Genomic DNA, 24,381 nt, shown 5'->3' with positions numbered 1-24,381 from the left:
TACAGTAATTTGCAAAACACTTACTATACCATCTTTGTAAGCCAGTATGTTACTTGAATATCTTGCCACTACACTTTCTAATAAGTAGGGCCTGGTTAAAATTATGATTTCTTATTTTTCACAAAATTGATTTCCACAAAAAAAGAAATTTGCAATGAAATGGAGTTCCCCAGCAAGCAGCCATCATGGGATTACGTTGCAACAAGATGGATTCTGCAGGCTGGGGAAACCATTCTCCTGCCAGCAGCAAAAGCTGTGCAGCCGGGGGGTGGGGTGCAGCTGTTTGCTCCTCCAGGTGGGAAAACTGGGGTGCTGGGGGAGAGAACACACATGGAAGAGCAAACAGCCTCTCCTCTACCCAGTGCCAGGGCCACCTGTCCAGGTAGCCCCCAGGCAGCTCCAACCCTGTCGTGCCCGTTTTCCTACATGGAGAAGCAAACAGCCCCTCCTCTACCCAGTGCCAGGACCATCTGCCAAGGCAGACCCAAAGTGCCCCAACCCCCTGCACTCCAGTTTTCCCATCCAGAGGAGCAAACAGCCCCTCCCCTATCTATCTACAAGCTCTCTCCTCCACATCCCTTTTGTGAACCCTTCCCCCCTGCCCTGGACTGCTAGGCTTTTGCTGCTGGCTAGGGAATGCTTTCTCCCTGCCTGGCAGAAACAACTTGGGGCAGATAGCTGCTACTGCTGTTCCTGCCTCTTCCAGCAAGGCAGGGGTGAGGCCATAGGATTTTCAGGGGAGATCAGAGGCCTTGGGAGCTGCTGCAATTAAACCTGGCCCTAACCCTGCTCCCTCAGCCAAACTGGAAGATGTGGAGGGGAGGGGCACCATGATTTAGGTGCGAAATGGCAGGCCCCCACTATGATTAGGCCATAATATTAGTGAGCTAGGCCCATGATTTAAACTAGGCCCTACTAACAGGCATGACAAAGAAGTGGTCTTAGACTTGAGCTCAGTACAGACCTTTTGAATGAATAATTGTAGGAGAACTTTGAAGGAAATCTCCAAGCTTTTGTAAGGTTCCATCTTTTTTCTTAGTAGATTTCATACTTGCAGTAGATTGTTGGTTTCTTAAAGGGTACTCCTTTCTAAATGATTGTGAATTAGATACCTAAACAAAAACATTGATTAATAATTTAGATAGACAATCACCGATTCACTTATTTTAGTCTATGAATTAAATTTGATCATTAGACTAATGATTTGCAGTTTTAAAACTTAGTTCTAACTGCCCACTTCTCTTGGGGGTATAAATACATTAATAGACGCTCTTATTTGCAGAAGCAAAGTAATTCCAAATATTCTGACTGAGGAGGAAGTATATCAAAACAAGAAGATCCAGGAAGATATATTATAACGAGGCATGGGCAAAATCTTGGCATCACTAAAAACCAAGGACAAAATTTCTATTGATTTTAATAGGACCAGAATTATACTCTTTGTATTGTACAGGCGTAGACACGTATTATGATAAATTTAACATCACATGCTTTGTAGAGGATTTTAGAGTACTTTGCAAATAATTGTTTAGATATACAGGGATTGCTTCACTATGAAGCATGGTGAGATAGGCAGCAGTTTAATAGAGGACTGCAACATTAAGCAGTTTGAAGAGGCAACTTGAAATAAATATACCTGTTTGTAATTTTGACACATTGTAATAGCTGCTAAATTACTAAAACCAACAAATTTGACAAATTACTACACACTTCTGTTCTTTTTCATTACTATGTTTACTTGGCAGTAGTTTCTACTCAGTTTCAGTTTTATCCTTTATAGAGCAGGCCCCTTTCTCCTTTGTTTCTTGACTTCTATTATACCTTGATTCTTCTACTTAGACCTTTGTGCCTGCATCAAGCCCTTTTTGAGAGTGACAGGGCAGTAACTATAACCCTCCTTGTACAACAGCTGAAATGCTCCTACATTAACTTGATGCTACAGCATGTCAAATACTAGTACTGATAGCTAGCCAATTGTTTCTTCTTTGAGGGCAGGAGTTTCATAGTGCTTAGGGTAAGAAGAGACGTAAACGGATCATCAGGTCTGACCCCCTGCCCTGGGCAGGAATGAGTACCGGGGTCATAACACCTCAGCCAAATATCTGTCCAGCCTCCTCTTGAAGACCCCCAAGGTAGGAGAGAGCACCACCTCCCTTGGGAGTCCATTCCAAATGGTCCTTCTGCTATGCAGAAATGACTACCATCTCATAGGGATCACGGAGACCTGGTGGAACTCCTCCTATGACTGAACTAGTAGTATAAATGGCTTTACCTTGTACAGGAGAGAGATGCCAAAAAAAGGGGCGCAGGTGTAGCTCTCTATGTGAAGGAGAGCTACACACCCCTACAAGCTGAGATTGGCACCCAAGCAGGACGACTGGAGACAAGGGGAATGTAGTGAAGGGGATACAATGGTAGGAGTCTACCACAGACCTCCAAACCAGGAACAAGTACTTGACCAAGAATTTGCCAGGGAACTGGCCAAGGCTGCATGCTCTCGGTGCACGAACGTCATGGGAGACTTCAACTACCCAGACATCTCATGGGGTGAGCTCTGGGCCAAATCTGATCAGTCATGAAGCTTGCTCGATCTGTCCCAAGAAATTTATGGATAGACAAGAAATTTATGGGCAGACGAGAGGCAAGATGCTGCTGGACCTGCTATTGGCCACAGGGGATAATCTAATCAAAGGGAAGCTGGGTGACAGTGACCATGAGTTGATCACTTTCACTATCTATCGCAAAGCTGGCAAGTCAGCAGTAGTCCTTGACTTCAGGAAAACTGACTTTCATAAGCGCAGGAGGCTTGTTCTTGAAGCCCTGAGGGGCCATGATTTCACAGGGAGGGGAGTTCATGATAAGTGGTTGTTGCTTAAGGAAGCAATCCTAGAAGCACAAGGGAAGTCCATCCCACCTGTAGGAAAGGTGGTAAAAGGGCTCAACAATCCCCCTTGGCTCATCAGGGAACTCATAGACCTCCTATGTCTAAAAAGAGAGGTGTATAATGGATGGAGGACAGGAAACACTACTAAGGAGGAGTATGCTGCACGGGTCTACACCTGCAGTGAGCGAACAAGAAAAGCCAAGGCTGCAACTGAACTCTAACTGGATAAACGAATCAAGGACAATGAAAAGTCCTTCTTCAGACATGTGGGGAGTTGAAAGAAAAAGAAAAGGCGATATTGGACTCCTGCTAAACCAGCTGGGGCAGCCAACTACTGACACGCAGGAAAAAGCCAATCTGCTTGATGATTACTTTGCATCCGTTTTTCATCAGCCCAAAGGGACCACCCTGCCTAACATGATGTGGGATGACTGGGGTGAAGATAAATATATGCCCATCATTGGCATGGATCTTGTGAGGGAGCATCTTGAGAGGCTGGATCCCCACAAATCAGCTGGTCCAGACAGATTGTACCCAAGAGTGCTAAAGGAACTGGCAAGGATATTCGAGAGCATATGGCGCTCAGATGAAGTCCATGAAGACTGGAAGACAGCCAGTGTGGTGCCCATTTTCCAGAAAGGGAAGAAAGACGACTCAGGAAACTACAGGCCAATCAGTCTGACCTCAATCCCTGGGAAGATTTTGGAAAAAATCATCAAATGGCACTGTTCTTGACAGGCTAACAAAAGGCAGCATTCTGAGGGAGTCAGCACAGGTTTGTTTTGGGTAGGTCTTGCTTGACCAATCTCATTTCCTTTTATGACCAGGAGACGTATTACCTGGACAAAAGGGAAGAGGTTGATGTCACATATTTGGACTTTAAAAAAGCCTTTGACCTGGTGTCACATGATATCTTCATGGAAAAATTGGGCAACTTGGCCTCAACCACTTTACAGTCCGAAGCCTGTGGGGAACTGGCCCTGAGGTCGGACCCAGAGAGTGATAGTTGATGGAACCGAATCAACGTGGCACTCAGTGACTAGTGGTGCCCCACCAAAGGCTCCATTCTCAGACCTGTACTCCTTAATGTCTTCAAAAATGATCTGGACACTGGTGTCAAAAGCATACTGGCCAGCTTCGTTGATGACACCAAACTTTGGGAAAGAGCCTTCACACTTGAGGATGATCCAGACCAACCTCAATGGACTTGCAAGGTGGGCAGATGAAAACCTGATGGCATTCAATACGGAGAAATGCAAGGTGCTCCACCTCAGGAATAAAAATCTGCATCACACTTATAAGGCTCAAAAATATTACACTTGCTAGCACCATGACTGAAAAAGATTTTGGGGTCCACAAAATTAATATGAGCCACGAACGCGATACCACAGCTGGCAAAGAGAACAAAACTCTGGTTTGTATCTACCGATGCATCTTGAGCAAAACCCAAGATGCCACCCTCCTGGTGTACTTGGCCTTGATGAGGCCTCAGCTGGAGTACTACATCCAATTCTGGGCTCCACAAATTAGGAAGGATGTGGAGAAGCTTGAAAGAGTGCAGAAAAGATCCACGTGCATGATCAGAGGGCAAGAGAACAGGCCTCATGAAGAAAGCCTGCGAGCTATGAGACTCTTCAGTCTGGAGAACTGCAGGCACGGGGGTGACTTGGTGGCAGCCTATAAGTACATAATGCATCAGGATCTGAGGGAATCACCAAAGCACCCCAGGGGATAAGGTCCAATGATCCTAAAGCAGTCTTGCAGGAGTTTGTGCTGGGCATGAGGAAAAACTTCTTTACTATCTAAGCCCCCAAGGCCTGGAACAAACTCCCCCCAAAGGTGGTGCAAGCATCTACTCTGGACACTTTCAAGAAACATTTGGATAATGTTTATCTTCCCAGGATCCTTTGACTCTAGCTGATTTCCTGCCCCTTGGGCAGGAGGGTGGACCCGATGATCTTACGAAGTCCCTTTGAATCCTAATATCTATGAAATCTATTAAAAAGTGGCAGATGATACCATATGTAATACCTAAATCTGCTTGTATATATTCTAACATTAACTAGATTTCAGAGTATCCCTTTAAAACAAACAACATTTAATAAAATCTCCAACTGCAACTGCAAGAGATTGTTTGTGGGAAGACTAATTTCAATGTAATTTGTCCAGATACCATAGGATAATAGCTTTAATTCCACTGTGATCTATTTCATGTATATGGGGCAATCTATACCTTTGACTTGAAAAAATCATGTATAACACCACAAAATTAAGAGGCTTCATGTTGTATTATTCATAAACTGTTTCAATATGTTATATTCTTCCCTTTGAATCACTTTTGCTACTTCCAATGGCACTCAAATATCCCTCAAGTATATCCTTGACAAATATGGATTGAATTACCTTTTAGAATCTAAATGCAAGCACATGTATAAAGCTTAAATATTAAATTTCAAAATCATTGTTACTTGCATATATCAAACCCCACAGAATATGTTCAGACCAACTTCAAGAATAAAATAAAACAAACCATTTTCATCTTGTTGATTGTAGCAGAATTGGAACTTATAGGAAAACAATTATTAGTCATAGATGTGGTATTTTTCTTGTTTACCTGTTTCACAGAGTCCTGAAGGGAAAAAAAGAACATACTAAATTCAACCACAGTTAGCACTGCAGCTATAAAATTTCTTCTGAGACAAGCAGTAATATTTTGTATAGTCATACAGATAGATCTAAGTGGGCAGACACAGACCATCATAACAACATATATAGTCACTACTGGCCAGTATTTCCTAAGATAAACAAGAACCTCTAGTACATTCTTGAATCAAAGACTACATAACCATCTAAATAAAAGAACACTGGAAATAGAAATCATTAACTCAGTCTAAAATGGATTTTACCTTTCATCATTTCCTATATATTAGTGTTAGCTTGTCAAGTATCTTAAAACTAATATAGAAAGTCACTTCATGAATTAATATAAATGTAATGTTGCAATGACAAGTATAAATTCAGGTTGATATTCTATCATTGCTGAGCTGTCAGTTCAAGACATTGATGTCATCTTTTTAGTTTTAAAAAAACCCCTTCAAAATCCATGTGAAGCAGGACTATCTGTTGACAGTTCCAAAAGAAACAGCAAAATACATTAATTGGAAATAACAGTCTTGGGCATGGGACTTTGGCAAAATTTCACGGATGCAATCTCTTAGAAAAGGTAGAACAGATTTCAGATACAGTGGCTGCCTATTAAACTCAACAATTCAGGGAATGGAGGCGAAAAAGAAAAGAAAAACAGGCTCTGATAAATTAATCTGAAGCATTAAAGGCCTACTTCATAAATCTGAACTAAAGCCAGTTTTCATGCATGGCTCTTTTAGGTTTGATGTGGGCTCACTCCCAGACCATACCTATCCTTAATACAAGCCTGTTACTGTCTTTAAAAGTATATTTGGAAGTTTCCGAAAAATAAAAGCAAACTAATTCAGTACTCCTAACTCAGTCATTTAAGTCCACAGATGATGGATTTTTCCATTTTCCTGTCTGGTCTGTGTGAGAGACACACAAACAGCAAAATCAGAATATGAAGACAAATAGTTTAAAGTAAAAATCAGATAAGAAATCAGTCAGTCACAGAAAATACCTTATAATTTTAGTTCAATGATGTTGAAAAGTTATTGTGACTTAACTGAACGCTGTATCAAATGGGATAAAAGAATGGACTACTGAACTACAAAAAAGACTATAAATGGATCTTTACCAGTTTCATCAACAGCAGAAAACTATTACTAGATGAAATATGCTCATCTCCAAGACAGGGGAGGTTCAGTACCTGATGAAGGCCTTCAGAAGTATGTTTATTTCTACATCTGTTTTTCCAGCCACTTGAGAGTATATTACTCTCAGAGAAAATTAGTTAAAAAAATACATTATTTTTTATTCACTAATGGTAGAATAATCTTTTCCAAAGTACAGCAAAATCTCTGTTATCCAGCATAAGTGGGGAATGCCAGGTGTCAGTAATGTAAAAATGCCAGTTATCTAAAAATACCGGAGCTGGAGGGAAGGGCTTGCAATGTGGCAGCAGCAGTAAGGGGGAATGCACACAGCTTGCACATGGCTGCGGCACAGGGTGGTGGATGGTGGTGGTACAGCAGCAGCGTTAGGTGGTTGCATGTGGCGGTGGCACAGAGTGGTGGATGGCGGCGGCGCAGTGCCAGTTAATAGAATATGCCGGCTAGTAGAATGCCAGAAAACAGGGATTTTACTGTATTTGATAGTTTACAAGTCTGACATCCAGTTCGGTGTTCTCATATTGCGCTCGCTCTCTCTCAATAGATACTTTTTGTAGTTGGATTTTGAGAACAACAAAATATAAAAACACTGCCATGTGCTTATATGTAATACTGATGACTGAACTGAAGCTTGTTTTCTTTACCTACACCTCCTGAATATAAGCATTTCTGAGCCTCTTGCATGAAAGGTGCTAACGAAGCACAAAGGAAGAAGCCCACTTTCCTCCAAAGTCACGTGGTACAGGTGGATGTTCTTCTTTTAGAAGTTAAAGATTTACCTTAAGGCCTCCTTAAGGGAGCATGCCATATTGGCTGATAGATATTGCCGATATTGCCATGGAGTTGTGGACTACATTTTCTCTTAGATCTGGCATTAGCTTTAACTGATAATACCACTTATTTTGATATTATTTTATAACTGCTACTGACAAGAGTAGGGAAGGCAAAATCTGAGTGGTTGCAGAATATGAAAACATGGCCAAAGCCACTACTTCTAGGGCCCGAGGTAAATGAAGGCAGTCAAAGTCAAATGTGTGCATAGATAGATACAAAGTAAAGGATAATTTTAAATTGCTGAACAATTACCTTCCAGGTAAGCATTTTTTTATTCCACCCTAAAAGACAAGCTACACCAAAAAAGTACCCAATTCAGAGCTCTGCACATTCCTGGGAGATATGCAAGCCACAATATAGGAAATACAAAAAATAAAACCATCTAAAGCAGCAACACTTCTTCCTCCCAAATATCATTTAAATCAATAGTCATCTATCTTGTGCTAATTTGGAGAACTTGCATAGAAAATTCAGGAAATATGGTTTATTTTAGGATTTTCATTAAACTGTTGTGACTGGGAGCTTCAGTTTGTAGTATCTACCATCTGTTAGTAGGGTTTCCCAAGGCACTGGTAATGGCAAAAAGTTGACCTAAAAAACAGGTGTCAAACTGATCAGACCCAACAAGGTGCCTGATAAGAGGAGTAGGGCTGCTTTACAGGTAAGAGGACTGGCATGAGTCTGGTCTGCAGGTTGGATTGGGCCCACAGACTGCAGGACGGATCCTCTGTGGGAGCTGTGTATGCCCTGGACTAGCCCCATGTACTGCCTGCCATATGTATGCCAAAACCAGCCCCATGTGCCACAAAGTTGCATGCTAGATACAGCCCCGAGTTATGCGCAGCGCAGGCCAGATCCAGCTTCATGTGCTGAGTGTAGCATGTGGAGCCAGTCCAGTGTGCACCACATACAGCATGCAGATGGAGTCTAAGACCCATGGGTGGCACAGCAGGCCAGATAATAGGGTTCTGACACACATATCTGGCCCACAAACCATATCTCTGGCACCTCCAGCCTAAAAGATTCCCACGCAAATATGAGTACCTCAGGATAACACAACAGCTGAAACCTAGAAGAATCAATCTGACCCAGCTTGACTGCAGACAGTGAGGGAAGGGGCAAGGGCACTGAAACTAAAAAGATGAAGGCGTTGCCTCAGCCCTTCCAAACAAAAAAAAAGAACTGCAGAGATCAGAGAGAGCCCAGGAGCTAGAGAAGTACAGCACAATATGGGAGACAGATCCAAATCTCAGAGAAAGCTAGAGATTGGAAAGGGAACTGCAGCAGCAAGCAGAATGTATGCATTTGTGCTTTTATCGGGAGCCAAATCTCATGCTGTTGAAAGTATAGTGACCATTTTTAGAAATTCTTCTGCAATGATGTTCAATTATATCATGTCTCTAAGCAGAGGTAGGCAAAGTCTGCCTCTCAGTGGACTCTGTTTCCCAGCAGCTCCTGCCTGCCTCGCTGCAGCCGGTTTCCATGGGTACCTCAGAAGCAGAGGGGCCACGACAGCGCAGGGATGGGGTTTCCATGGACACTGGTCCAAGTGGTGCTGGCAGGGTGCGCAGCTGGGTGAGGAGCTGCTCTTCCCCAGCTCTGGCCTGCACTGTCACTGCTGCAAGATCCTAGCCTTGGCCCCAGAGTGCTGCTCAGGCCATTGCCCATGGAAACCCTGACCCCACACTGTCATGGCCCCAATGCTTCTGAGTTTCCTTGGAAACTGGCCTCCTGGGAAATGGAGTCTGGCCACTGGTTTTTTGCCTACCCCTGCTTCAAAGGTTAACCTGTAAACCAAAGGGACCATATACCAGAGCTCTGGAAAAGGGTGCACTTAAGTCACTGGGTTGTCACTGCTTGTCCTTGGTTTGGCCTAGGACAGCAGGGTCCCAAAGAAGGATAAAAAAAATACAGATGGAGTCTAGGTGAAGGAAGCATGCCCCTGAGGCCAGATCCTTGGCGACCAAAGAGAACCAAAGTCCAAAAGCAGTAGCCTGGTAAGGGTCCAGGAGACTACTTTTGAGCAGGGGTATCACATGCATCTCTCACACCTTGGAATTCCAACCATAGTTTTCTACCAGAAAATTTCTGCACTCCACTGCTAGAGTATAGCTAATATATAGCACTAAAAATCTTTTTTTAACTTTATTACATGCATTTAAGGTCATGTTGAGAGCTAAGTAAACCAGAAGACACACCTAAGGATATTTTGGTGGTCCTAATATGAATCAGATAACAAAATACAATGTATTGCCTTTTGATGATGAGAATCCAACAGAACTAAACACAGTAGTAATCAAAACAATACACAGTAGATTTAGAAGCGTGAGAGATCAGTTTCAGTTTCAACATACCTCATCCATCTCATCACTCTTCCTTTTCCTTCTTGTTTTGGACATTTTAACAGTCACTGGTAAAGCACTGCCCTGGTGTTTCACTTCCATCTTATTAGGCTGTAGAGGTGTGAACTTGATTTCCATCTCAGGTTTAGGAAACCTGCTAGTTTGTCCATTTTCTGTAGACACTTCAGAAGAGTCCAGGACAGTGTCTGAGTGGTCCTGTAGTAAGGTAGTATGGTTTAAAAGAGTATTACAGAAGCATCTTTAAAATTATTTTACACAGTAACTAAAGACATGCAGCCTTTGAAAAAAACACCATTTAACAGCTAGTGGCACATGGAAAACTTTCTGTAACAAGAGAAAGAACCTACATTTTTTAATGCTTTTTTTAAATTTAGCTTCTAACTTTATGATTACAACTGAATGTGGACCAAATGTAGTACTTTCTTTCCAAGCCACCATCTCAGAAACAAACAACTCCAGCCTGCTCTCCACCGCTCATAGCTATTCCAGGAAGCAGTAGAGGGTAACAAGATTAGAATATTTGAATTCCTATTGTTTGGAACCCAATGAACAGCAGCAAAACTGACAAGAATGATATCTGCTTCACTCTAACACTACATGGCAATTAAGCTGGATCAGATGCTATATGTAGGGATGGGACAAGCTTTAAACATAAACAAGAGAAGGTATCCTCTACTTTGCCCTCTATGTCAGCAGTTCCCAAACTCTGACAGACTGTGCACCACCAATTTAAAAAGATACAAACGTAAATACCACCAGCAAATTTTGTCATAAAGTAATTACAGTAGATCTGTTAACATGTACGCAGATAGCCTGTTAGCGGTACCGCTGGTGGTACCCACTCCATAGATTGGGAACCGCTGCTCTACATTATAAGTATTAAGCAAGGCACCTTGCTTCCTACCATAGGGGGAAACAACAAAACAAAACAAAACAACCTCCTCTATACCCCCCTTACCCCCGAGCTCACAGTTTAGAGAGTTAAAGTACCGTCTTTTTTCTGGCAGCCCCAGCTAGAATTATGAGTGGGTTTCTCACAGCACCCTGCCATTTCAAGAGCTAATGATCTAGGCTTTTTCTATAAAGAACTTTAAGAAGATGTTACTTAGAAAAGAGTTTGAAATTTAAAAAAAGGTGAAGTATAAAAAGAAACAGGGTTACACTTGGCCAGTTTATGAACCCAAATAGATGCCCTGCACTGAAGGAGGTGTATGAAACGTTTAAAATGTTTAAAATGCTCTTTATAAAATAGTCTCATGTTAGAAGCAAGGCTTTACAAGGCTCAGGCTTAATTAGATTCCAGCATTAAGTACATATTATAAACTCTTTAGTGAATTGTTAAATTGATGCAGAGGTAACAGGATTCAGCAAGTCGCTGCCAGAGCCAGGAAACTGCCTATCACAAGAAGTTACTCTCTCCATTTAGTGGCGCTCTTTTTATAGCTCTCTTCCTAATATAGCAACATTGATAACCATGAGATAACTGTGAAACAGCAAAAAAAGCAGAGTTGTCAGCTTTTTGCAGGCTCCCACCAGGAAATCTGGGGCCCACTATCTTACAACATGATGCAATTTCCTTAGGTCCAGCATCCATAACAGCGATTCTCAGTCAGGATGCCATGGCACCCTGCGGTGCCTTGAGATCCTTTCATGGGTGTCACAGGGAGCCATGCAATGTTAGCACAGCTAGGCACACAACTGTAATTCACAAGATAAACCTAGAGGTTTCTAACACGAATCCAGAGTATTAAAAGCATTCTGACCTGCTGTGGGCTTTTTGAATACTCTGAAACAGAAAGATTGGTCTTTTATTTTTCTGTAGTCTAAGAATGAATGAAAATAAGACCTGGCATTTTCCAAGGGGCACCCTGAGTTTAACAAGGGCTGCTTTGTGTTGAGAACACTTCTCTATAACAAAAGCTGTAGCATCACATATAACTTTAAGATTTAAACTTGCATACCAACCTCAATTTCATTTAATGAAGAGGCGTTGCTAGTACAGTGTAATAAACTCTTTTCTTTAACTTCATTCTCCTTCACTGGAACACACTGCCCAGTTACCCAGTTATTCTCTTCTTTTTTGTTTACCAGTAAAAATTCAGAATGAGTCATGAGAATGCTAAAGTGTAAGCTTCAAAAATACTTTTAAGTTCTCTACAAACTCCAGTATAAAAGCTCAGTCTACTTAACTCATGAGTATTTGTGCCAGAGGACAACATTAAATATTGCAAAGATCCATATTGTTAATATCCACCAGTTATTTTTTTAGAAAATATTTCACTAGTACCATACCAAAATTACCTTCTTTCTTTATAGCTGTCTGTTAGCAACTTGCACATGGAAGTTGCATAACAAATGGGCAATACCTCCCACCTATGGAGTTCAGAGGCAGTTAAATAATATTGTTGCCAGGAGCTCCAGGATTAAGATGTCACCCTTCAGAAAAGTTCTTCCGAAGCCAGAGAAACACTCCAGGAAGTGATTCACAGGAATAAGATAACTTGAAAGTATTTTAACTAACCTTGAGGCAACTGTATGTTTTAAATCTCCTTTGACACAAAAATTTCATTTGGTTACCAATTGCATTCTCTTCATTTACCAGACTACCCAGGTCGGTCCAATGATGTGAGAAGCCACTAACAGAAACAAAATTACCAGGTAGGAAATTTCTCATTCAACTGCACAGCTTCCCCCCTTATTCATAGCAAGTGGGCAGCAGTGGGCAGTGATTCATAGAAATGGGAGGAAAGGATAAAGCAGAATTCTTATTATTCTTACGGCAGGCAGACACAAGTTGTTTTCCCCACATAAAACACATCTGCCCTTTTCATAGCCAAATCGCTTTAGTGGCCTCTAGTGATCTTTGATAGATTAGTATACCTATTATATTATTAAATTTAATCCCTTCTCTAGAACTCCAAGATCTCATGGTCATATAATTCTCTCTATGGTATTTTGATTTTCCCCTGCATTGAAGTCTCCCAACTTGGGCAGGAAATAAGGGGCACCTGAGCTGGTACAGATATACCTGCTGGAGAAGTAAATTGTCCTTGGGAATTTCTTCAGCTCCAGAATTTGGCTCCTTTCCTAATCCTCCAGACCATGAATGTAGAAAAAATTACTTAATTATCTTCTCTCATACAGACAAATTAAGATGTGATAGGGAAGGAAATATTTTACTCACTACAATGTATTTGAATATATGAACTAGAAGAATTTATCATTAGAAATTTGATTTATAAAATGTAATATATAATATTTTGATATTTTATCCCATATTTTTAAGTTTTGAGAGATCCCTTCAGCCTCTGGGATGAATATAAATGAAAATATTGTTAACTTGCATCATTTCTAGAAAGTACTTGCTAAATAAAAGATTACCTGTTGACTGTGGGAGGATTCATCTATTTTACTTAAACTTTGTTTAGGTAATAATGGTACCCTTGCAGATTTACGATTTTCATGACAAGTAGGTTGCTTTAGCTTATTTATCAAATCATCTCTCTCAGCCAATTCTCTTCTTAATTGCTCTATTGCAATTTCATACTCCTGTTAAACACATAGTAAGTTTAATTATATAAACTGATGCAGGATTGGCCAACTAATATAAGTACACACAGGCACGTTTACAAACAGGAACACACAGCATAAGCTTTCCTGTACAATTCCTAGTATGTTTTTCAGTCGTCATAGAGATCTTTCTTTTGAGATGCACTCCCTATTCACCCATTCCGAAACTCCTTGCTACACCTACCAGGAAGGTAACCATTGATGATTTGTGACATGCATACCTGTCCTCAAGAAACCGAGTTAATCAAACAGTAACTAATTCAATCCTTTAGCTTTTTGGCTTTACAGAGTTATATATTTACATTTCTGATCTTTGATGAAACCAAAAAAATGAAGAAATAAAAGAAAGCAAATTTTTTTCCTTACTGCTTTGTTTCTCAGGCTACTAAACCTCATCTACTGTTAACCTCAATCAGAACTATAAGTAAAGAAAAAAAAAAAATCAGCCCCAAGAAAGAATATTTTTTTCATTTTTTTTTTGGCTGACAAGGACACAGAAGAACCACAAATCTCAGAAGAAAGCCTGGACTGGAACCTTGAACAGTTTTTTAAATCATAAACATTAAATAACCTTGAAATATTTTTTGAACTACTAAAATGCTCAGTAGTTCACGGACTGCCAATATAAATTCAATTTCAGAATAAGATATCAGAATGATTTTATTTTTTACATTAACCTAAAGTATTTTCAACATTTCAAGTTTTCAGAGCAAACAAACGTAGTTTTTAAATAATTTTCTGCAAAACTAATAGATAACAATTCATGCATAAAAAAAGGATTAAACTGACCTTCCCTGAACCTTTTAACGTAATCTGCTTCAGTTCCTCTCTTTCTTTATCTTTCTGTATATTGTTAAAAGGCAGAGTTTTAAGCTGCACTTCCAAAGCTTTTACTACCTGATCTCTCTCTTCACGCCACTTTTGAAGGTTGTTATCCTTTTCTGCCAGCTGTGCAGTAAGCCTTTCCTAGATAGAAAATAGGAAAGTGATTAGAAAACCACCTAAAGTTCCTTCCTTGAACTTCCACAACTACAAGGTTTCAAATAATTAACTATTGTATTTATGCTCCAAAAGAAAGCCCTTAGTGTAAGCTAGGAAATCAATGCCGGTACTCTATTTAGAAAAGGAAAAATTGTAATCTAGTTGAATTCAAAATAACTGATAGTGTGTAAAAGCAAAACATGTCTCAAGTAATGGGGTTGCTCCTGTACTTATTCTCTTTCAAAGAGGAGGATTTCAGCCAAGAAAGAAAAAGTCCTCCAAAGGCATACAGTATTTACATAACCCATCTATTCCTCATAAAATTAGGCAAGCCTGTCAATATAAAGTTACCTAAAATAGAACGTGTTAGCATGGCAGATCTAATATCCTCTTTCATTTTGATTTTGTGTCTGTTGATAAAAATCAGAATTAGGACCATTAGAAATTCACAGCGAAGACTTTTTTTCTAGATTCTTTTGTAGCTTTGGATCAACATCGTATCTTTCCTTACATTAGGTTTAATATCAGTCTTATTACTAGATCTTATTTACACAACAGGAACCATGCACCTATCATGAAATTAAGAGGGATAAAGAAAAAACTAAGGAATTGTGTTCCTACTAATATGAACTGCATTTAATGCATATACTAAGTTATTATTGTAAGTATGACCAGAAAAAATAGCTTTTCCTCTCAGATTTTTTCTTCCCTAGAGCCTTTTATAATCAATTTGCTTTTACAAAAGTTGGATCAAGATTTACCATATTTACTCGAATACAAGACGAGCCCACCCCCACTGAATTGGCATGCGGAAAAAAGCCCCTCATTTTATAATTGCATACAATGAAATCTCACTAAATACACTGTCTACCATTAAACTACTGCCAAAAGTAGCATGTGCTTAGCCATGGAAACCAACTATGAAGTTGATTACATGCAGCCAACACATATGGCCCACACTGAGCAAACGTGCTGATGGAAACCTACTACAAAAATAGAATAGTATAGCCCACCTGTCTAAGACATATGGTAGTACCCGTAGAGTGCAGTCCCCCTCACCATTCAAGTCATGGTGAGCAACAACATTGCATACAGTTCACCCACCATCCCTGTCTGCCCCTTGCTCAACCTGGTGCATATGATTAATGTGGTCCTACCTTCCATGAACTGAAGCTGGACAGGATTGCCCTGTGCCTCATCTACATATACATGTCCGGAGTATCTGAAGACTTGTGACAAGAACACCTGGCTCCAGTCACGAGTGGAGGCTAATTAGCACATAGATCCTTTGTGGGGGGTAACTGGAGTACACAAACACACATGCTGAGCAGCGCGGAGCTATGGGGTCACCATAGCTTGAAATACCATTGACTCTGGCGGAACCCAGCCTAATTACAAGCTTTTAGTTTTGGACTAATAACATGCATAGTTTGTACTACTATAAGTAGATGCTAAAGTACTGCTCAAAAGTGTGTTTATGGAATGCCTGTGCTAAAACCTATAGCAGTTTCAAAAAAAAAAAAAGTAATGTGCATCAATACAAGCAGTCCTTGACTTACGATTTTTGAGTTATGACAAACAACATTTATGACCTTTATAAATTGACACCGTTTTGAGGTTCCAGGGCAAGTTTCAACTTTACAATGTTCGATACAGCCATGTCCAGCTGGAAAGTCTGTTGTGGTGGAAAAGGAGAGGAGGAAAGGGGTGTTGTGGGGGGAGAAATCAGGGTCCCCAGAGCGAAGGAGGAATTGAAGCAGAGGCTGGGGCAAGTGCTGCCCAGCCAGGACAGAAGAGCGCAAGACAAAGGTGCAGTTCATCCAAGGGGCGCAGGAAGGGGGGCAGAGTGGCTCCTGCTCCTGCGTGCCACTGGTCCGAGAGCTATTCTTCTGGCAGGGGGGGCATGTGCCCTTGGATCTGCCTGAGGCGGGCGAGGCAGCACCACGCTGCGCTCGCCTGGCAGGCACGGTGGCACTGGGAGTGGGCCTCTGCCCTGCTGCCATTAGCCCTGCCAAGGCAGGGCAAATGCAGGACAGAGCCACTGCCCTCCCCCCTGGACAAGCTGTGCCCTGGCTGAGCAAGCAGTGGAAGGCATGGGGGGGCAGGATCAGGGTGGGGTGGGCAGCAGAGCAGAGGCTATGGGAGGACTGCAGCCACCCGAAAATTTGCCATACCCCCCCACTGCCCACCTGGAACGCAATGCAGGGCAGCCCCAGCTCCGCCCACCCCGTGCAGATCTGGGGGCACAAGCCCCCTCACCTCCCTGTGCCCTCCCAAATAAGTGGCAGGGGCAGTGGCAGGAGCTACCAGACAAGCAGCTCCCAGACCAGCAGCACACAACAGTGGGAGCCGCCAGACCCCCTGGACAAGCCGTGCCTTTGTTCCACACTTGTCCCAGTCCCTGCCCCAATCCCTCCGTCACTGTGGGGCCCTGATCTGCTCCCCCATACACCTTCCCTCCCCCATCCCCATCTACCACAACAGACTTACCAGCTGGACGCAGCTGTATCAAGTGTCGTAAAGGAACCAAATCACCAAGTTATAACATTGTTCCTATGGGAAAATTGGTTTCAAGTTATAACGTTTCGACTTAAAACACAGTTTTCAGGAACCAATTGTGTCGTAAGTGTGAGGACTGCCTGTACTAGATAAACTAAGTGCCTGGGTGCTTTATGCAAATTGCTACAGCATGTTTAATTTCAAGGCTACTGTTTTCAAATTTGCTCCTCACTTCCATGTGCTCAGGGAGAGCAAGGTCTATAGTAAAGAGAGATGGATGGGGCTACCAGGGGAAAAAGTTGGGGGAATGATGAAAGCCAGTGGCTATCTGATCTCCAAGATTTATTTGCTGTGCTGTAGCAGTGAGAGGAGGACAAGGCAATAGTGATGCGTAGGGGGTGCACATGCACCCCCGAAAGCCCCTGTGCACCCCCTGACTGGTCACACTCACCGCTTAAGCAGCGGGCAGGCTGGGCCACTGGGAGTGCCATTGCCCCCCCTGCAAGAGCTGGCCAATTGCTGCAGCTGCTCCAGAAACAGCTGCAGGACGCTCTCGGAAGCGGCTGCAGCGATCGGCCATTGTGGGATCGACTGTGGGGGGGATCCCCCCTCCCCCGGCAGCGAGATCAGCTGTGGGCCCCCACTTTCCCCGGTCAGCAGGGTTGGTCACAGGTGGGGCATGTGCCCCCCCCGACTAAGGCAGCACCAGTTGCCCACGGGACAAGGTCAAAGCAAAGCTCCAATAATTAAATTCTTTAACTGGAAAATTATAATAAAATTTATAACTTTTCAATATATAGAATCTAATTATTGGGACGTCATCTTATAACCACGGTCACTTCCTATTCAAGCAAATATGATAATTAGACTGTTTAGATCTGCTGGTGAATCATTTCATATTCTTAGTAATGGCACCTTTCTGGGACTTTACATACAGTTCTCGTCTTGGCTTTCTTAGCAATTGAGAAAAAGTGAAAACCTGGTCCTATGAAGCTCCCAATACTTTCTACTGTAATTAACAATAAGAGTTGAGCATCCTTGACACCTTTAAGTACGCACTTTACACTTTGCAGATTCAACTCATCACTTTCTTTGAAGACCAGGGTAAGGGTGCCATAAAAATGAGGGCTAATGGTTCATGACCCACCATTTCTGTTTGTTGCTTTACATAACGTTCTCGGTCTTCAGCAAATCTTCTCATCTCCTTGTTACGGAGATTCTCAGCTTCTTTTACTTGAGTTATGAGTCCCATTTTTTCTTCTAACCATTTCTTTCTATCAGCTTTATATTTTTCTTCGGATTCCTGTTTTAACGAAAGATAAAAGTCATAAGACATGAATCTTTTCTTTTATTAGGATGAAAGCTCTCAATGGTTAGGCTGATGTTAAGTTGATAATTTTCACACATTTTAAGGATGCCAATATTCTGTGCCCTGGTGCAGGAAGCCGGCGTCAGCTGCTCCCAGGGCCGCTCCAGCATGGGAAGGGGTGAGAGGGGACCAGCAGAGCCTCGGGGGCATTTGAGGCATGGTGCAGCCTAGCTGCTACAGGCAGCTGGAGTCAGACACTCTTGGGGCCATTGCAGTCAAGGCTGGGGTGAGTGCCGCTCTGTTCCCTCTGGTTTTCTGCCTTATGAAGCTCTAGGAATGGCACCCCTCCCCCTTCCCCTAGTCCCAGCTTCACTCCCTTCCTCACCACCATGGGAAACTATCCCTATCTGCTACACTGTAAAGTGCATTTGCTTTATGAGATTTCAATTTATGCGCTGTTCTCTGGGAACGCATGTACTGCATAAATCAAGGGAAACCTCTATTTTTATCTTTCCCTCAAAACAAAGGTACTCGCAGCACCAGGGGTGCAAGCTGAATGGGGAAAGGTAATGGCTGCCATCCTGAAAATGCAATGTTTTACACAATCAGCATAGTCAGTCATGAGCCCTTTCCAGGAAAGGGAACAAGCGCCTTTCCCAAGTTGTCTGGAGATTAACCACCTCCTCACTCCAAGAAGTCAACTGTAGTTCCTCACAGTGAGAAGGTAGGCTTAAACACCAAAGGACAAGCATATTATTTTGAGACAGTCAAATCTGATGGACTAAGCAGGGAACAGGGTGTTAAATACAGATTCAGCAAGTGCATCCGGTTTGACATGAAGCTTTTTGGATTTGGTGTCTCCTCCTCTTAGTGCTACAGATAGTCAGAAGGACTTAATAGATGATGTGTTTATTCCAAAACTTTCCTTTTAATTAATGGATGGCACTTGCTAAATGACTATGATTATTAAAAATACTGCATGAAGTGTGCAACAGAGGAAAAATGCAGAAAGGAGAAGTAAATTGAAAAGAAGTGTTCAAATGATTTAGTGCAGAGGCGCTCACCACCTGCCTGGCAAGCTTGATCCAGCAGGGGAGCCATGTTATCCGTCCTGCAGAGCTCCCCAAAGGCCCCCAAAATTTGGTAGTGTGGCAGCAGTAACAGCATTAATTGCCGCACCCCTACTGTCAAATTTCTTGACCACAGGGAGCAATGTGTATGGACAGCTTGGCCCTGTGTGCTAGATAGGCCAGGGTTTAGGAAGCAAAGAGTCAGGTTCAGGAACAAGCTGAGTCAGGAAGCCAGGGGATCAAATAGAGCCAGAGAACAAGTCAGTACAAGAATCCAGGGTCAGCTACTCTGGTGCAAGCATGGGTGACTGGTGCCACCTTAGTCGAGGGGGGGCACATGCCCCCCCCAACCAGTCAGCAACTGGGGGGTGGGGCAAAACTCACCAACCGGAAAGCGGCCACAATGCTACATCTGGCGCTCCCACTCCCAGGCCAGTGCTTGCAGAAGGGACACCAGCACTCCCGCCTGCCCCTGCTGCCCATCACCTAACCGGGGAGCACAGCTGGTCAGAGGGTGCATGTGCATCCCCGTGCACCCTCTACGTGTCGCCACCGAATACCAGTAATTGGAAGGAGCCTTGTTCGAAGCTTCAAGACAGCTTTGGCTACTTCAGGTAACTATACGGTGGCAGGCCAGAATAAGCAGCTGTGCTGGTCAGGCCAAGGCCCAAGGTTCAAAGTCATAGCTTGACAACACGTCTTTTTAACATGCCCAATCTTTAGGGTGCAGCAAGAAAAGAAGTGATGCAGACTATGGTTTACTTTAAACTGAATATTCTACATTTAAAGTATGAATTCAGGGATTAAACTTTACCTTCAGTCTTTCTTGCAGCTTTATTTGTTCTCCTCTAACATCTATACTTTCCTCTTCACATTTGCTTATTATTTGTTGCTCGTTACCACTGTGCTGCTTCTCCAGCTCTTTATATTTTTGCTTCCATTCTTCCAATTCTAGGCACAACATGAGAACAAAATAATATAAGATAAATTCTTTTAAAACTCTTACCATGTTCACCTCTTTCTCTTGTTGGTATCTTTTACGATGATTAATTATCACTACTGTTGGAGTGATGAGATGGCAGAGAGACAGAAAGTGCACCACATGCCACTATGCTCAAACAGAACTGTAACAATATTTTAGATTCGGGCCAATATAACAGTAATAAAGTCAAGGATAAAAAGGGAGAAATGCAATAGAGCAATTAGTATAATAAAGTATATTTTTGCCCCTCCCTTCTTGGATTTTATACAGGTATTTACCAGAAACTAATCTCTCATTCTCTTCTAATTTGGCCTCAAGCACTTGGTCTTGCTCCATTTGAGTCTCTTCCTGCTCCTTTAATGTCAATCTCATGTCTTCAATTATTTTCTTTTTTGCACACAAATCTGAAAATTTAAAAATAAGTTTACAATGGAGGTCTCCGTTTCTCTCAAACTGTATAATATTCTCCCAAGTTGGTACGTCCATTAAACTAGTTCTGAATCCAAAGCTCTTTTGGTGCAATAATGCTTTTCTAGTGTCCATGGTCAAGGTGGTCAAGTTAGTGGCTATCCTTTTTTACATTATCCGACTGTCCCCAACTCAGCATCTGGAGACTCCTCTAGTTTCTTCTAATACAATATGAAATTTGAACCATCACTTCACTGATGCATCTCAAACTTGCATTAAACCTGCCAGTGCTTTTATTTTCACAATGTTGTTAAAAAGGTATCCCTAACCCCTCCTCTGATTTTTTTGAAAACTACTAAGTGAAGGGAATGGAAAACTCACAACCTATTTTATTTTTAGATAGAGTTTGGAATCCCTATCCTGTGTCTCAATTTCCTTGACAGGAGCTTAAAAAATACAGCTCCTCACCTCAAAATTTTAAAATGTCAGGTTAGGAATTTGTTGATGCCAAGCAACATTTTAAAACATGAACATTAAATCCTTCAAGCCAAATTACACAAGAACTCCTTCTACTATCATTTCATTCTACAATACAAAAACATGGCTATTGCTGACCTTTACATGCATTATCATATTGCTTCAAAATTTCTTCCATCTTCTCATTATTCAACTGCTCCTAAATAGCACATGGAAAGCAAATTAGTAGGAAAACATCTGAAAACATACACATACTGGTATTTGTTGAAAGGCTTTTTAGTCTGCTAATTGGAATCTTATTAGGTGATTATTTACGTATGATGAAGAATAAGGATCTTTTTAATATACTATAAAAGGCATTTTAACGTTTTACTTTATTAATTCAAATTCGGATACTTCAACACAGAGTAAAAGCATTTGCTGATTGGATTATTAATGAATATATTAAATAATACATTTCCTGAACACTTAGCTCTATCAAAGCAAATTTGATAAGTTAGTATCAGTAGACATTCTTTAAACTTTTTATTTGATCATTAAGTTAAAATTAACTTGATTTTATTTTACCCTATTTCTGTAGACTGTCTTGCTGCTTAGACATCTTACAGCATTAGACAAAATTCAGAGTAAACAATGTTCATTTCCACAATAGTAAAAAAAATACCTTAAGTTGCTGGATTGTTCGCTGTTTGATGTCTAATTCATCAACCAACCGGTTTTTAGTTTTCTCGAGTTCATTAACTTTGTTCCTCAGAGAGTTTTCCTCCGAGCGCATTGTGCACACCTGTGAAAGGACAAGTGAAGCACATAGCTCATCATCCTCTGCTTGTTACTTTCATTTAATTTAGATGGCAAAAGTTAGGAGTGCTCAACCCCTGGCTCTTGGGTCAGATTTGGCCCAAGGAGCCCTACAGGCCTGATAACGTGGCTCTGCACACTACTGGAGGCAGTGTAGGACTCAATCCCTGTGTGCTGAGCTAGGTGGAAGTGGCTCAACCTGATCCCAGAGCAGTAGAGAGAGCGTGAGGCCAGGCAGAGACACTTAAGGGCCTGATCCTGCCCCCCAATCTGGCACATGGGGTCAATGGGTAAAGCAGCAGTAGTATAAGCAGACTGTACTTACAGTACAGTTAGATGTAAATATGTCTGAGATTCAAAGACTCACATGAAGAGTTCAAACTACACAATTCTCACTTGTTTTCCAAGAACACACTACTACATTTCCATCTTCCTATGGAAGATTTACAGTATTCAACAGGTACCGACAATTTGTGAAGTATGCATTTCAGCCATACCTATAAAACTAATAAAGTTTTCTGTTGGCATATGATCTCACTTCTTTACTGCTCCTTCACAAGTGGCTGACCATAAATATTTAGAAGGCAAGTTGGAAGCAGAACAAGAAGTGCTAGTGGGCTTTTTAGGGAGACAGTAATTCAACTAAGGCTGAACTGTACAATTCAGCCTCCATCTAAAATGCAAACTATTGCAGTAAGCAACCCTACAGATTTTTAATTATACCTGTTGCTTGGTAGTTAGATATTAGTCACTAATACAATTAAAAGTTACTGTTTAAAATTTCTTTCACATATTTTAATGGAACATGTAACTTTTATTTGACCCACTGAGAGAAATATCAGAGAAATAGCACATTCCCATTCTAGCAAATCTTCTCTAATCTCACCCCAGGCCATATCTAAACTGCTTCTTCCCGATGGCAAATCAGTCACCAAGGAAATAAGCTTCACCCACTCACTGCTGCTCCAGCATATCCAAAACCCACAATTAATCAGTGTAAATAGTTCAAAAATGGCTTCCAGTGCCAGGTACAACCCAGGGGAACACTCAGAGGCTCTGGAGTCCACTTCTGAGACATCTGCACTGTCTAATTTCAGGTCTTGAGTCATTTGCCTCAAAAACAAGCAGACAGGGTTTACATCTTCTGTGGCAGACCTACAGTCAGAAAAAAGTGGCAGAGTGATGCCCCAAAAGACCAAAGTATTATCTTTATATAGTCCAGCCTCCAACATGCTAAGAAAATATAGCCCCCAAAGTCAGACATGCATGTTCCATAGTGCCACTTAACTAATCAAGTCCGCAACATTCTTGTCAGTTTCACAGTTTCTAGGGTCGGAAGGGACCTGAGTAGATCATCTAGTCCGACCCCCTGCCATGGCAGGAAAGATTATTGGGGCCAAACGACCCCAGCAATCAGTAATCAAACTGGCCAAAATGGCATCTTAAGTCATTATATAGACCACACACAATAACAGTGATGGTTACTGGAGGATGGTGGGGCAACTCGGGAGCTGCCTTTTAGGGGAAAAGGGTGCAAAAATAGCAGGTGTGCACTACCCCGTGCACAACCACTGCCCAGGGTATGGAACTACCTTATTACGCCTTTGCACAATAAGTGTTTTCCCATTACTAGGTGTCTACTGAATTCAAGGTGGCTGCCGGCCCATTTTGTGGGCAGATGCCCAGGCTGGCAGCCATTTTTGCAGGCTGAGCACAGCCCTTTTGCAGCCCTCTCCCCACCCCAGCCTCTAATAGGTCAAGGGGCCCCAGTGGCCCTGCCCCTTGTTGCTGTTTGGCTGAGAGGGCTGTTTGTCAGAGCCCTGCCCCTTGCTGCTAACTGGCTTCAAGGGCTGTCCACCAATCAGGTTTCAACAGGTGTCAGTGGCAGCCATGTTACGATGCAAGCAGCCCCTCTCTCTCCCCACACCCCACCCTTCCCCAAGGAAGGCTGCATGGCCGGGTTGCAAAAAAAATTATTTTCACTAAGTCCCCCCCACCCTGGGAGCCCACCAAAAGTGGGGGGAGAGAGAGAGAGAGAGAGTGTGAGGGTGAGTGTAGCTCATCCAAAATCCCAGTTTCCGCAAAAAATCGTGAACTCACAATTTTGGTAGGTCCCTACCAATTACAGTATCTGCGTATTGAAACATGAATGAGTAATAATTATATCTCATTAGCTTATTGTTTTACCAACGCTCTCTTTCAGGTTCACCTTTAGTTCAGTATTAATATGAATTCATCTGAAAATTTATACTAGTCAGGTGTTTGAGAACTACATTTACTCGAATCAACACAACTTAGAATTTAAGGTAACCCAACAATTAGATTCTATATATATGGAAAAATTATATAAATTTTATATAATTTTTCATGTATAGTATCTAATTGTTGAAGGGCGATTTTAAATTA

General features: G+C 41.9%; 1 protein-coding gene across 9 annotated transcripts in view; it reads right to left on the bottom strand.

The window, feature by feature from the left end:
* The window catches only part of KIF20B (kinesin family member 20B), a 69,153-nt gene that overhangs the window by 7,987 nt on the left and 36,785 nt on the right, over window positions 1–24,381 (bottom strand). For 3 of the 9 annotated variants that reach the window (XM_090056802.1, XM_090056804.1, XM_090056801.1), the window contains exons 22-31: window positions 21,842–21,961; window positions 21,316–21,376; window positions 20,571–20,696; window positions 20,125–20,261; window positions 18,079–18,234; window positions 14,241–14,417; window positions 13,263–13,430; window positions 9,873–10,076; window positions 5,415–5,513; window positions 965–1,112 (exon numbers count right to left, since the gene is read on the bottom strand). In XM_090056802.1, coding sequence (XP_089912928.1) covers window positions 965–1,112; window positions 5,415–5,513; window positions 9,873–10,076; window positions 13,263–13,430; window positions 14,241–14,417; window positions 18,079–18,234; window positions 20,125–20,261; window positions 20,571–20,696; window positions 21,316–21,376; window positions 21,842–21,961 — 1,396 coding nt within the window. Of the gene's footprint in view, window positions 1–964; window positions 1,113–5,414; window positions 5,514–9,872; window positions 10,077–11,846; window positions 11,964–13,262; window positions 13,431–14,240; window positions 14,418–15,990; window positions 16,108–16,922; window positions 16,986–18,078; window positions 18,235–20,124; window positions 20,262–20,570; window positions 20,697–21,315; window positions 21,377–21,841; window positions 21,962–24,381 lie in introns of those variants that run through there. The other 6 variants (XM_090056810.1, XM_090056805.1, XM_090056806.1 and 3 more) reach the window with 6 other exon arrangements.

The sequence above is a fragment of the Crocodylus siamensis genome, chromosome 7 (genome assembly GCF_052110815.1).
Source record: "Crocodylus siamensis isolate JL-2025a chromosome 7, ASM5211081v1, whole genome shotgun sequence".
NCBI lineage: Eukaryota > Metazoa > Chordata > Crocodylia > Crocodylidae > Crocodylus > Crocodylus siamensis.
The sequence above is the reverse complement of the archived record's forward strand: the minus strand, read 5'-3'. Positions and strand labels throughout refer to the sequence as shown.